A 16246-nucleotide genomic window follows, 5' to 3' on the forward strand; every position below is an offset into this window, starting at 1 on the left:
TTGCTCACTAATTTTTTCTCTCCTGCGCCTGACCTCATGCACCAGCTACACTCACCTTCTGACAGGGAGTATCATTTGTTTTTCAACAGGACAATGACCCAACACACCTCCAGGCTGTGTAAGGGCTATTTTACCAAGAAGGAGAGTGATGGAGTGCTGCATCAGATGACCTGGCCTCCACAATCACCCGACCTCAAACCAATTGAGATGGTTTGGGATGAGTTGGACCGCAGAGTGAAGGAAAAGCTGGCAACAAGTGCTCAGCATATGTGGGAACGCCTTCAAGACTGTTGGAAAAGCATTCCAGGTGAAAATGGTTGAGAGAATGCCAAGAGTGTGCAAAGCTGTCATCAAGGCAAAGGGTGGCTATTTGAATAATCTCAAATATTACATATATTTTGATTTGTTTAACACTTTTTTTGGTTACTACATGATTCCATATGTGTTATTTCATAGTTGTTATGTCTTCACTATTATTTTACAATGTAGAAAATAGTAAAAATAGAGAAAAACCCTTGAATGAGTAGGTGTTCTAAAACTTTTGACCGCTAGTGTACATTCGTACATGATTTTTTCTTCGAAAATACAACAATGAAACATTACACAATGAATCCATTTTATACATAATTACCCAAATTATTGCAGCATTAATGGACCAAAGGCCTTTTCAAAGGCTAACACAGTTTGTTGAATGTCCCCATGTTGGCTCACATTAAATATCATGTCAAAGTGTGTTCAGCAGTGAGAAGCCTGTCCTGTGCAGCATTGGGAAGGAAGCCTGTCCTGTCTTCAGCAGTGGGAAGCCTGTCTTGTGTTCAGCAGTGTGAATGAAGCCTGTCCTGTGTCCAGCAGTGAGAAGCCTGTCCTGTGTGAAGCAGTGTGAAGCCTATCCTGTGTTCAGCAGTGTGACGTCTGTCCTGTGTGAAGCAGTGTGAAGCCTATCCTGTGTTCAGCAGTGTGACGTCTGTCCTGTGTTCAGCAGTGTGACGTCTGTCCTGTGTGAAGCAGTGTGAAGCCTATCCTGTGTTCAGCAGTGTGACGTCTGTCCTGTGTTCAGCAGTGTGAAGCCGATCCTGTGTTCAGCAGTGTGACGTCTGTCCTGTGTTCAGCAGTGTGACGTCTGTCCTGTGTGAAGCAGTGTGAAGCCTATCCTGTGTTCAGCAGTGTGACGTCTGTCCTGTGTGAAGCAGTGTGAAGCCTATCCTGTGTTCAGCAGTGTGACGTCTGTCCTGTGTTCAGCAGTGTGACGTCTGTCCTGTGTGAAGCAGTGTGAAGCCTATCCTGTGTTCAGCAGTGTGACGTCTGTCCTGTGTGAAGCAGTGTGAAGCCGATCCTGTGTTCAGCAGTGTGAAGTCTGTCCTGTGTGAAGCAGTGTGAAGTCTGTCCTGTGTGAAGCAGTGTGAAGCCGATCCTGTGTTCAGCAGTGTGAAGTCTGTCCTGTGTGAAGCAGTGTGAAGCATATCCTGTGTTCAGCAGTGTGACGTCTGTCCTGTGTGAAGCAGTGTGAAGCCTATCCTGTGTTCAGCTGTGTGAAGCCTATCCTGTGTTCAGCAGTGTGAAGTCTGTCCTGTGTTCAGCAGTGGGAAGTGAGGTAGGCCTGCCTAAATATTTCGTTACAATTTTTATCATCTTGAAATTATATTTTATACCAACAAAATATCAAACCTTCCATCTAACTGTAGCTGTTGTAATTGTATACTAGTGAACTATGTTAATGTTTCCAGTTGAGTGTTATTTCATTGATCTAGCTGTTAAGTGTTAGTGCATTTGAATAATTGATTCTTAGAAACACTTTTTTAGCAAATATTAATCAAAATAAAAAAATCAAGACAGCTGCAAGGCATTTGTGCCCAAGTTGCTTATGTAATTCTTACAGGAAATTAATAAATAGATACACACATCTAAATGATTTGATATATACAAATCAATAAAATACATCTTTACAGATCATATAAAGACTAAACCAAATGTACCTCTACCCATAGAAAGCATCTTTGTGGATATCACAAATGCAATATTGTGGGTAGTGGGTATTGAATAGAATATGTACAATATCTTTAGTAAGTAGTGTGATGTAAATACCATCAGTGTTTTTGTACAACAACCACAACAGAATAGTGCACATAGAACTGGTTATCACGTCCCTTTATCCCATAGGGCTTATGGACACGAGCCATAATGTTGATAATATTACATTCCTTTGAAATATATGCATTTAGCTGATCAACCATAATGCAAAACATGTCCTCTGTTGTTCACTGTAAATAATAAGTCCTTTGGGATAGAAATACAATACATTACATTTTAGATGCAATTGGGAATCTCTTATGCCACGTATCAAAAACAAAGAGTATCAGCAAAAGAACATGAATGTCATAGTTTAGATCAAATTCTAGTATATTTTATAGAATTATTATTTTTGTCATTTAGGAGACACTCTTATCTAGAGCAACTTACAACAGTGAGTGCATACACTTCCATGTTCGTTCGTATTGATGCCCTGTGGGAATCAAACCTACAACCCTGGCATTGCAAGTGCTGCACTCTACCAGCTGAGCCACACGGGACCTGTATCTCCTGTGTGATAACTCTTTAACCATCTCAATCATAATTTTGAAGGTTGGCAATTAATCTGCATTCCAGAGTCAGATATTTTTTTAAATCACTGGCAAACTTCACCTTGATGAGTGTGTGAATACATGAGAACAAATGTGTTTGCTCTAAGTCAAGTTGCTGCAAACCTTCCAAGTATGAAAAACTACAGGCGCTTTCTCAGTAAAAACTGCTGGAGTGTGGTCTGATAAACCCTTTTTCTCACTCTACGTTGCAGTCATTTAAGAGGAGCTGGGTGACTCTGTTCTCACATGTACCATTGGTGGTAGCAGCAGCCTCACACCCAGCATATCGGACTCTCAGCTCTGAACTCCAAGGCAGAGTCACCATGGCCCCATTTATATGAGGTTCCAATTTTGGCCTACTTGGATCCTGACCACCCTCGGTCCCCGTAAGCGCCTTCTCCGGTGGCCGAGTTGGGTGAGGGGGCGCAGAGGTCGGAATCAGTGTCGGACTCACCTTCTGCGATGTAGGGCCTTACCTTGGCGCAGCGGGCTACGCCACTGAAATAGCTGTTGTTCAGGAAGTCCAGGTTCTCCTTGGACTGGGAGATGCTGAAGCCACTGAAGGAGCGCTCCAGCTCCTCGTGGTCCACTGAGGGGATAGAGATGGACGTGTCGCTGTCTGGCTTGCCCTCTCTATCCCCTTCGCCACTGCCTCCACCTCCTCCTCCACCACCTCCACCACCTCCTCCTCCACCACCGCTGTTGCGGTGGGATCCCCGATTGCTCCCGTTGTGGCCTCCAGAGGAGCGCTCGTGGGCCGGCGGAGGAGGGATACGGACCAAGGAGTGATCACCTACAGGAGAGGGTAAGTTGCCTTGGCTAGGCTGGTGGAACTCGCTGACGTTGTGCTGCTGCCAGGAGGTGGAGGGTGGGCAGTGGACCCCCGGGCCGGAGCAGGATGGCGGTGGGTCAAAGTTCTTCTGTCCGATAGAGCTGTTGGATCGGATGATCTTGGTGATGGAGCCACTCTTCTCCATGTGGTCCACAGGGCTGTGGTAGGGCGGTGCTGGTTCGGGCTCCTTGGACCCAAAGTAGGCGTCCGTCTCCGACTGTGAGATGCCCATGCGCTGGATGTAGATGTTCACCAAGAAGTCCAGCTTCCTTTCCATTGACATGACCTGCTCAGAAGGGAAGACACCATGGTGTGATAGACAGTTGGAAAGCCCAAGTGAAACAAAGGTATACAATGAATACTGCCATCACCAGACAACAGTATACCTTACCTGTTTCTCCATTTTCCCTAGGCGCCCCATCATGCTTGTGTCCTCTTCAACCCCACTGTCAGTGGTTCCTTTGGGACGGTCTTTATCTGTGATTGGAGTACCTCGACCAACAATCTGGTCAACTCTACCGATTCAAAACACAAACAGGTGACGTCCATCTAGTGTCAAGCCAATAGAGTTGAAGAAAACCTACTTGAAATTGACACCTTATATCACCTTAAAATGTATACCACAACAAAACAAAACACTTACAGTACTATATTATACTCTAAAATAATTGCTGACCTTCAACTCAGGTCCATGGTATAACAAGTGGAAGTGTATAACCTGACAATATCTGATCCTACTGCAAGAGATAGAGGAGTGCAGGTGTTGAGAGGAGAGTGCCACACACTCGGGTACAGCTCTCACCTTCCTAGCGCTGAGCACAGTGGGAGTCAGACAGGCTCATGCATGGGATGGCATGGCATAACATCTATTACAGTGTGTTCAGACAACGGAGAGATGGAGGAGGAGGAGGACCTAGGTAGGGCCTTGGAGGATGTTTTTTTATTTCAACTACTCATCAGTGCCATTCATGGGCTCTTGAACCCCAGCAAGACAATATAGAAACACGTTACTTCAAGTTGAGAGGTTATAACAAAGGTCTTAAAAACTCTATGAAGCTTCTAGAGATGGTAGGTTGCCATACATGGTCTGCTTCATAACATTGTTAAGCAAGTTGTCATGACATGGGTTATATGACTGCTATGACAAAGGTTCTGTAGGTATATTGAAAGGTTCTGTAGGTATATTGAAAGGTTCTGTAGGCATTATGAGAGGTTCTGTAGGCATTATGAGAGGTTCTGCAGGCATTATGAGAGGTTCTGCAGGCATTATGATAGGTTCTGTATGCATTATGAGAGGTTCTGCAGGCATTATGAGAGGTTCTGCAGGCATTATGATAGGTTCTGTATGCATTATGAGAGGTTCTGTAGGCATTATGAGAGGTTCTGTAGGCATTATGAAAGGTTCTGTAGGCATTATGAAAGGTTCTGTAGGCATTATGAAAGGTTCTGTAGGCATTATTAAAAGTTCTGTAGGCATTATGAAAGGTTCTGTAGGCATTATGAAAGCTTTGAGTAAAGTGTTAATCAAATGTGTACACTAAAAGGGGAGGTTGATTCAAGAAAAGTGTCACTGAAAAAATTGCTTGGACATATTGGATCAGCTACACTTATTGCCCTAAAGCACCATGAACCTTCTAAAAACCATCCACAACATCTACACTAGATTTAACTCTGACTGAGGCCTACTTATACAGATATAGGATCTTCATTTGATCACCCTGTTGCAGGATAACTTTTCTGCAATGCAGGATATTTAAAGCTTGTATTGTTTTGAGGTTTAAAAAAGGTTCTGAGGTTTGTAATTTCCACTTGAAATGTCAGACTTGATTTTCCCTTAGGAAAAATGTATCAACCCCTACAAAAATGTGCAACTATAATCCACATAATAATTCACTTTTGCTGTTGCTGTAGAATTATGTTCCTGCTGTAGCAAAGTCTCAAATTAAGATCCTACATCTGTAAGAGGGTTAGCAATGAACTACCATTTTAAACATCTGAATAAGAGAGAAAAATCCTCAGTATAAAAATATTATTCACAGAACTGCTTCATAGTCAGGTAAAACATGCTCACCAATTTCCCAACCATCCCAGGCAGCCAAGACTAGAAAACTATGCAAACTTCTGAAATGGACATTGTGCATCGTGTGGCATGCTTCAATACGCCTCATGCCAACATGCACCCAAAACCAGAGAACATACTATCCTGTTCATAGTCGCCTCATAGGTCATAGCCAGTAGATGTATCTTATTATTTTGATGTATAAGCTCTTCATTGTCAATGTATTGCAGGCGATTCAGCTCAACACTTTTTTTGTTCGGCTACTTGACTTGACTACTTACCTACAGTATATGAGCTTCTCCTATGTCCTACGGGAGCATTTACCATATTCTTAACTATTGGATAAACCAAGTTATTCTTCTTTAACTTTTATTCTACTTTTATTCATTCTCTGGTAAAATCATTGCAGTATAGTGCAAGAAAAATGAGAAGAAACAAAATTGCACGTGTTATACTGTATGTGTATACAATGTATACACTATGTATTCAGCCGATTAGCACTCAGAGAGACAATATGAGTCAATGAGTTTCAGTAGTTATTTACTGAGAATAACTAATTAATTGCTGCTTGCAGTAAGATATTGCCACTTTGATAAAGTCACTGCGTCACAACTCTTTATAGACACAGCTAGTCACATGCTGTCACATACAGTAGGCCGAGCCAAAAAAAGGTTTCCGCTGCTTGTCAACAGAATGGATAAGGAACTCAGGAGAATCTCTTGATGAGAGAGAGGCAGTCTGGTGAGGGCTAACCTAGGAGAGTATTTTGGTGACACTTTGGGTCCATCAGATGAATACTTCTTATGGCGTGGAGTTGAGGGTCCATGGGGACCAACAATCATATCTATCCTGGCAAAGTGAATAGAGAAGACAAATCCACAACGCAGGATGAAGACGCAACACGGACCAGTCCGACAAGCGCACATGAAATGAACGAAACCAAAACAACAGAACCAGGAGACAAAAGACAAGGAAAAATATGTATTTTCCAAAACAAATTTTCCAAAGGGATGTTTTTTCATTTGGGAAAAAAATCACAGACGATAGCTGTATGATATGACAGTGAAGCCATCATTTAAAAAAATAGTGAGGAGATTTTGATATGAAATGTTTTTCTGTTATAAGTAGGAATATATTTACATACATGTGGAACCCTAACTACTAGCACTGCCTTTGCTACTTAATTGAGGAAGAATGTACGCACTATGACTGAGATATGTGGTTGTCTCACCTAGCTATCTGTAAGTCACTCTGGATAAGAGCCTCTGCTAAATGACTACAATGTAAACAATGTAAATGTTGTGTGATGCGTATAGACTCGGAATTCAGATTCAATGAACTCTGACCTTTAGGGGGAACAAACCTCACCATAACTCTATATTTGCAATGGCTGGTTGCACTTGGTAAGAAAAACCTCACGGAAAATTCCCTTGTTCATGGATACCAGAGTTGTGTCTCTAGAAGTTGGGCCCTTTATGAAGAACCTCTTAACATCATACCATGATTTCAGAATAAACCCCTTTGCAAGGAGCAGGTCAGGCCAAATGTTGATTGGCTTGATAAGAGTTGTATTAACATTCATACAGACTCACACTGCTGGAGAGTTATAAAGAAGCAGACTACATTAATGTTTCATAAAAAGTCACTGATTGTCACTGATTCACTGAATTCGCTATCTTCTTTTGTTATTATTGGGGTACAGTAGCCTATACCGTGATGTTGGTGGGACTTGGGAATATCATGAATTGCCAATCATCCTGTGATTCAAGAAATGTTCTCTTTAACCTACTTGGTTAAAAAAAAGGTAACAATATATATTCGCAAACACTACCAAACAAGGTGGCCTCTAACACAGAAGGCAACATTATTTGACAGCGTACTGTAATCCCTTACATTGTGGAGTGACACACAGGTGAATGGTGTGTGAACACATCACCACATATAACAGGCATCACTACATATAACAGACATCACTACAGAGAACAGACATCACTACATATAACAGACATCACTACATATAACAGACATCACCACATATAACAGACATCACTACATATAACAGACATCACTACATATAACAGACATCACTACATATAACAGACAGCACCACATATAACAGACATCACTACATATAACAGACATCACTACATATAACAGACATCACTACATATAACAGACATCACTACATATAACAGACATCACTACCTATAACAGACATCACTACATATAACAGACATCACCACATATAACAGACATCACTACATATAACAGACATCACTACATATAACAGACATCACTACATATAACAGACATCACTACAGAGAACAGACATCACTACATATAACAGACATCACTACATATAACAGACATCACTACAGAGAACAGACATCACTACATATAACAGACATCACTACATATAACAGACATCACTAGAGAGAACAGACATCACTACATATAACAGACATCACTACAGAGAACAGACATCACCACATATAACAGACATCACTAGAGAGAACAGACATCACCACATATAACAGACATCACTAGAGAGAACAGACATCACTACATATAACAGACATCACTACATATAACAGACATCACTACATATAACAGACATCACTACCTATAACAGACATCACTACATATAACAGACATCACTACATATAACAGACATCACTACAGAGAACAGACATCACTACATATAACAGACATCACTACATATAACAGACATCACTACATATAACAGACATCACTAGAGAGAACAGACATCACCACATATAACAGACATCACTACAGAGAACAGACATCACTACATATAACAGACATCACTAGAGAGAACAGACATCACTACATATAACAGACATCACTACAGAGAACAGACATCACTACATATAACAGACATCACTACATATAACAGACATCACTACAGAGAACAGACATCACCACATATAACAGACATCACTACATATAACAGACATCACTACATATAACAGACATCACCACATATAACAGACATCACTACATATAACAGACATCACTACATATAACAGACATCACTACAGAGAACAGACATCACTACATATAACAGACATCACTACATATAACAGACATCACTACATATAACAGACATCACTACATATAACAGACATCACTACATATAACAGACATCACTACAGAGAACAGACATCACCACATATAACAGACATCACCACATATAACAGACATCACTACCTATAACAGACATCACTACCTATAACAGACATCACTACAGAGAACAGACATCACTACCTATAACAGACATCACTACATATAACAGACATCACTACATATAACAGACATCACTACAGAGAACAGACATCACTACATATAACAGACATCACTACATATAACAGACATCACTACATATAACAGACATCACTACATATAACAGACATCACTACATATAACAGACATCACCACATATAACAGACATCACTACAGAGAACAGACATCACTACATATAACAGACATCACTACATATAACAGACATCACTACATATAACAGACATCACTAGAGAACAGACATCACTACATATAACAGACATCACCACATATAACAGACATCACTACATATAACAGACATCACCACATATAACAGACATCACTACATATAACAGACATCACTACATATAACAGACATCACTACATATAACAGACATCACTACATATAACAGACATCACTACATATAACAGACATCACTACATATAACAGACATCACTACAGAGAACAGACATCACTACATATAACAGACATCACTACATATAACAGACATCACTAGAGAGAACAGACATCACTACATATAACAGACATCACTACATATAACAGACATCACTACATATAACAGACATCACTACAGAGAACAGACATCACTACATATAACAGACATCACTACATATAACAGACATCACTAGAGAGAACAGACATCACTACATATAACAGACATCACCACATATAACAGACATCACTACATATAACAGACATCACTACATATAACAGACATCACTACAGAGAACAGACATCACTACAGAGAACAGACATCACTACATATAACAGACATCACTACATATAACAGACATCACCACATATAACAGACATCACTACATATAACAGACATCACTACATATAACTGACATCACTACATATAACAGACATCACTACATATAACAGACATCACTACATCACTACATATAACAGACATCACTACAGAGAACAGACATCACCACATATAACAGACATCACTACATATAACAGACATCACCACATATAACAGACATCACCACATATAACAGACATCACTACATATAATAGACATCACTACATATAACAGACATCACTACATATAACAGACATCACCACATATAACAGACATCACTACATATAACAGACATCACTACATATAACAGACATCACTACATATAACAGACATCACTACATATAACAGACATCACTAGAGAGAACAGACATCACTACAGAGAACAGACATCACTACATATAACAGACATCACTTGAGAGATCAGGCATCACGAGAGAGAACAGACATTATGGACATCAAACACAGGAGGACACAACGAGGCATGCAATGTAATTGTAACCTCACGCTCTATTCGAGTGCTGTACCCAGGCATCTAAAAGTGTGGCAAAAGGCCTGTTTCTTAGAGAGAGACTAAGAGCGAGAGAGAAGGAGAGAGGGAGGGTATCTTGCCTGGACTGGAGGTTTTTGATGCGGGCCAGCATGTCCAAGTGGCCTGCTGAATACTGCTCTATGACGTCCATCACGTCGTACGGCCGCAGGCTCTCTTTGAACTTCCTCTTGGAGACCATGAACCTCATAATGCTGAGGAAGAGAGAGATGTTTCAGATATGAACACAACCTCAAGGGGACATTTCGTAGATGTATGATCATTCTACTATGGTTGGGGAATTTTGTGGGGCATGAGACATCTTAATTAACTTTATACATGTCTGTATAACAGCGTAAACCAATTTTCCCAAATTGACTATTCTAGCGCTGATCTGAATAATAATACAGATAAAATGAGAGATTGAGATTGTGACCTGACTAGGATTGTAAAATTACAGTAATGTCTGTAACTTTCCCCAAACTCCCAGAAATCCCAGTTGAAAGATTCCCAGAAATCCCAGTTGAAAGATTCCCAGAAATCCCAGTTGAAAGATTCCCAGAAATCCCAGTTGAAAGATTCCCAGAAATCCCAGTTGAAAGATTCCCAGAATCAGGAGTGAATAAGCTGGAAATATGGACCTGGGAATTTTGGAAAAGTTACAGACATTTTGCAGCACTAGAACTGAGCCAGACCCACTCTGAAAGACAACACTTGTCTTGGCTTACCAAATGGCCCTGATGGAGACCTTGAGTCCGGGAGTTAAGTCCTGAGGGACAAACTCACAGTGGCAGCTCTTATTGTCGTCCGCTATTTCCTCACCAGGGAGGCTGGCTTCTATGAAACACAACAAGCACATGACAGCTCCGGTGTTAGCGTGTTCCTGTGGGATGGAAACACTGAGCTGTCATCTGCACTCTCATTCCATCTTTTAGGATGTCAGTCTGCATGGAACCAAGCGAAGGCAAGGCACGGCCATTAACTTGCACAGCCCAGGGTTACAGTGTGGGATTGGGAGCCGGGTCGAATCGAGGGCAGGTTAATGGCAGTGTCGGTTCATCTCATTGGCCAATGCAGGATAAGGTAAAGGAAAGGGGGGGACATAATGGTACCAGTTAGAGGTTAAGGGGTTAATCTTACTACTGTGGCCCAAAAATATAAATGTGTGGCGTGCCGTGCCGAAGCCAGTGTGCTCTTGTCTGAAGCTACGCTAGCAGCTAGCATCCTCAGCAGGACAGGCCTCTGCAGTGGACCACAGCCTAGTCAATCAGCAGTTTGAGACAGTCAAGTTCTAGGTGTACAGATGTAGGATCTCAATTTGATCACTTTTGTTGTTAAGAATTTTCCTGCACAGCAGTAAATGCACACTTGTAGTATATTTGAGATTTAAAAAGGCTTTGAAAGTTTGTAATTTCCACTTAAAAATGTCTCTAACAAAAAATGTATCAACCCCTACAAAAAATTTCCATTAATTATAATTCCATTTCCTGTTGCTGCAGGATTATTTTCCTGCCGTTGCAATCTGCCTCAAATGAAGATCCTACATCTGTAGGTCTATACAGAGAAAGTCATTTAAGGTGTTTCAATCTGCAGAATGCGATATGACAGAAGGGGGGATTATGTATCTACAGTACAAAACATGGATGCTCAATAAGCAGCTATATACAAGCTGTAGCAGGACAGCTAACTCTGTGATCAAATGATCTTGCTATATCTTGAAATAAACTAATAGTGAAAACAGTGTGACACTATAACATTGTAAACCGTCCGTACTGTATATCATTCATTATATTTAGCATAGAATATTTCTGATACTCCTTTCTGTATCTGTATTTCTGCGGCCGAGTCACTACACTTACTGGTCTTTTGACTTGAAGTCGGAGGCAGAGGAGTGTGGATCTTTGCTTGTGCAGTCACACATTTCACTTTCAATTATTGTAATGGATTGGTTGTCTATTTTGGGGCTCTAAAAGGTCAGACTCAAGTTGGCAATTTGCCAAGGTTCAGACTGCACTTGTGAAAGGGCTGAGAAAATCTCTCCCTCTATAATTCATTGTTGGTGCTGTATTTGAGAGAGTATACAGTAGATTTCTCTCTTTTTAAGACCATAATGGTTTTATGGTGTGTCAGTGGCTTTGTTATTCTTCGGAAAGTATTCAGACCCCTTGACTTTTTTCACATTTTGTTAAATTACATATTTTATTCTAAAATGGATTAAATCCTCAGCAATCTACATTTCAATACCCCATAATGACAAAACAAAAACTGTTTTTTAGAAATTTTAGCAAATGTATAAACATTTCAAAAGAGAAATACCTTTTTCCACATAAGCATCCAGACCCTTTACTATGAGTCTCAAAATTCAGCTCAGGTGCATCCTGTTTCCATTGATCATCCTTGAGATGTTTCTACAACTTGATTGGAGTCCATTTGTGGTAAATGCAATTGATTGGACATGATTTGGAATGGCACACATCTGTCTATATAAGGTCCCACAGTTGACAGTGCATGTCAGAGCAAAAACAAAGCCATGAGGTCGAAGGAATTGTCCATAGTTCTCCGAGACAGGATTGTGTCGAGGCACAGATCTGGGGAAGGGTACAAAAAAATGTATGCAGCATTGAAGGTCCCCAAGAACACAGTGGCCTCCATCATTCTTAAATGTAAGAAGTTTGAACCACCAAGACTCATCCTAGAGCTGGCCGCCCAGCCAAACTAAGCAATCGGGGGAGAAGTGCCTTCATCAGGGAGGTGAACAAGATCCCATTGGTCACACTGACAAAGCTCTAGAGTTCCTCTGTGGAGATGTGAGAACCTTCCAGAAGGACAACCATCTCTGCAGCACTCCACCAATCAGGCCTTTATGGTAGTGGCTAGACAAAAGCCACTCATCAGTAAAAGGCACATGACAGCCCACTTGGGGTTTGCCAAAAGGCATCTAAAGACTCTGACTATGAGTAACAAGATTCTCTGGTCTGATGAAACCAAGATTGAACTCTTTGGCCTGAATGCCAAGCGTCACGTCTAGAGGAAACCTGGCACCATCCCTATGGTGAAGCATTATGGTGGCAGCATCATGCTGTGGGGATGTTTTCAGTGGCAGGGACTGGGAGACTAGTCAGGATCAAGGGAGAGATGAACTGGGCAAAGTACAGAGAGATCATTGATGAAAACCTGCTCAGGACCTCTGACTGGGGTGAAGGTTCAACTTGCAACAGGACAACAACCCTAAGCACACAGCCAAGACAGCGCAGGAGTGGCTTCGGGACAAGTCTCTGAATGTCTTTGAGTGGCCCAGCCAGAGCCCGGACGGGAACCCGATCTTACATCTCTGGAGAGACCTGAAAATAGCTGTGCAGCAACGCTCCCCATCCAACCTGATAGAGCTTGAGAGGATCTGCAGAGAAGAATGGGAGAAACTCCCAAAATACAGCTGTGCGCAGTTTGCAGCATCATACCCAAGAAGGCTCAATTCTGTAATCGCTGCTAAAGGTGCTTCAACAAAGTACTGAGTAAAGGGTCTGAATACTTATGTAAATGTAATATTTCAGTTTTTTATTTTAATAAATTAGCAAAATTGTCTAAAAACCTGTTTTCGCTTTGTCATTATGGGGTATTGTGTGTAATTTGATGATGAAAAAAATAAATGTAATCAATTTCTGAATAAGGCTGTAACCCAACAAAATGTGGAAAAAGTCAACGGGTCTGAATACTTTCCAAAGGCACTGTATCTAGTATAATCAAGTACTATAAGTCTGTGTGAACTCAGAACTCAATAAATATAAAGCAGATATCTGTATTGACAAAAAAAAGTGAGCTTGAACTTGTCTTTTGAAAGTGTGAATATTTTTTGGTCACAGCATTGACCTATCCCAGTTTCACTCCAACAGCCAAAAACATTGTGCTCTTAACACCAACCAAACAGATCTATGAAAATGCAACACATCTTCCCCAACATGACTTCCATTTTAAGGGGAGGGAGGGGAACAAGTGTCACTGTTCTGTAGTGCTGTGTTTAAGGGCGCTTAGTCCTTCATGCAGGTTGGAATGCAACAGCGCCAGCCATTTTGAGTTGAGTGCATGGCTTTGGGGCTGCTTGCTTCGAGTTGGAGTGGTCTATTATGGAAATGACGGGACCCGCCCACTACTGTGCTCATGGAATGGATCTAAGAGTTGGGCATGCATTCTCTTGCTTATATCATATAAACATTAGGTTCTATTGGTTTTGATCAGGTGGACATCCCCCCTAGCAGACACGGGGGGTTTCTTACTGATTAACCCCTCAATTGCTGCAAAGGAGGTGGAGAGGAGGAGGAAAAGACAATTCATTAAAGCTGGTTAAATAGTGTGTGTGGGGGGATGAACAAAAACAGGCTTATTCGGAAATGAAATAGAATTTGATGATGTAAAAGAACCAGAGGGCAGTGGTGATATTCAGTTGTGTCAGTGGGGTATCTTGTCATGTATTACACAACCTCTCTGAAGGTACAATGCAGGACTGTGGGGGTATTTCCAGATCTGCATTGTGAAGAGGAGGCGTGATAAAGTAAACATGATGTGAATCCCTTAAATGTAGTTAGGTACAGTAATTAGTGGAATTGACTGAAGAAGAAAGGACTGCAGCAACAAGAAGCTTGATTCCGCACTAGGACAGGGAGATTAGGAGATTACACTGTATTATTTGCTCCATTTATTACAAACGGGCAGGGAAGAACATTTGGAAATAATTGAAATTGCAAATGCATGCTAGAAATATGTTTGGTAAAATACCTCCAAGCATGTGGATAATAAGAAGTTTTTACTCATTGTAACGTCTTAATTATTGTACATTGTTGCTGTATTGTACCTTCAGGACAAGAAAATACAATTTCCACTCAAATCCAGTATCTAGCTTCCCTGTGGCTCAGTTGGTAGAGCATGGTGTTTGCAACGCCAGGGTTGTGGGTTCGATTCCCACGGGGGGCCAGTACATAAAAATAAAATAAAAAAATGCATGAAATGAAATGTTTGCATTTACTACTGTAAGTCGCTCTGGATAAGAGTGTCTGCTAAATGTCTAAATAGGGAGGCAAATTCTTGTCACCAAGTAAACGTACCATTCTGGTTAGTGCATTCAAATACCTTTACATATGTTTTAACTGTTCAACATTTACATTATTTATGCTTTAACATCAAGAAAAAACTACTATTTCAGGATCATGAGATCGGCCTGATTAAATGATCAATTTACAGTTCCCATATTGTGATGTCTTAATTAAGCAGTGGGCATAGACATTTACATAATTAGAATAGAGAGGAGCACTGCTTATCTACATAATATGGGGATATCAACCATTCAAAAAATGTATCAATTATTCGAGGGGGTTTATCTCTGATCTCTGAAAATGATAATTTGGCATCCATTGAACATTCAACATTATCCAACAACCAATCACTTAAAAAGAGGATTCATAGAAAACATGCTTTTATGAATACTGAATATCTAAATTAAAATAATACAACGATTTTGGTACCAATTCCTACAAATAACCTATTCATAACGCATTATAAGCACATCTATAGTGCCTATACGTCATAAGGGTTTAGAAATGCATTATGAATAGGGTATTCATAGAAAGTGTTACCAAGATTGTCATACTAGTTGCATTCACTTGCAAAGTTGTAAGAGGGCATGTTATGATAAAATGGTAATTTGACAGTAAAAAACTCTACACTGTCAAGCAGCAAACAGTGATACTGCTGTGGAAATCTGCATTGTATGTACAACAAGCTAGCTAGCAAACTCAATCAAAATGTCACTCTGAAAATCAGTTTAAGCTATGACTACACATGAGCATGGCCCAACTGATACAGTAGCAGAATGAAGCTAAAGCAGCAATTCTGGAAATCTGCTATCTTTTTCAGGACTATACGAATTGGTATATATCTGTTTGATTTTTAGCTCCTTCCATTGCTCACATGTGACAAGATGTGAGATATTGTACAATAGTCGAACTGTGCCAAATAAGTAGATGAATGTATCCCCCCAAAGGATGGATCATTCTAATGTCACATACTTGAACATTTTATGTGCGTAGT

At 40.5% G+C, this 16246-nt stretch overlaps 1 protein-coding gene across 3 annotated transcripts in view; it reads right to left on the reverse strand.

Annotated features, from left to right (window-relative positions):
* Nucleotides 1–506: 506 nt before the first annotated feature.
* Nucleotides 507–16246, reverse strand: part of LOC106583648 (potassium voltage-gated channel subfamily KQT member 2-like) — a 91485-nt gene continuing 75745 nt past the window's right edge. For 2 of the 3 annotated variants that reach the window (XM_014168085.2, XM_014168083.2), the window contains exons 12-15: nucleotides 10897–11005; nucleotides 10252–10383; nucleotides 3842–3965; nucleotides 507–3736 (exon numbers count right to left, since the gene is read on the reverse strand). In XM_014168085.2, coding sequence (XP_014023560.2) covers nucleotides 2975–3736; nucleotides 3842–3965; nucleotides 10252–10383; nucleotides 10897–11005 — 1127 coding nt within the window. In that variant the 3' untranslated portion in view covers nucleotides 507–2974. Of the gene's footprint in view, nucleotides 3737–3841; nucleotides 3966–6262; nucleotides 6359–10251; nucleotides 10384–10896; nucleotides 11006–16246 lie in introns of all 3 variants that reach the window. The other variant, XM_014168086.2, reaches the window with a different exon arrangement.

This window comes from Salmo salar, chromosome ssa22 (genome assembly GCF_905237065.1).
Source record: "Salmo salar chromosome ssa22, Ssal_v3.1, whole genome shotgun sequence".
Taxonomy (NCBI): Eukaryota; Metazoa; Chordata; class Actinopteri; order Salmoniformes; family Salmonidae; genus Salmo; species Salmo salar.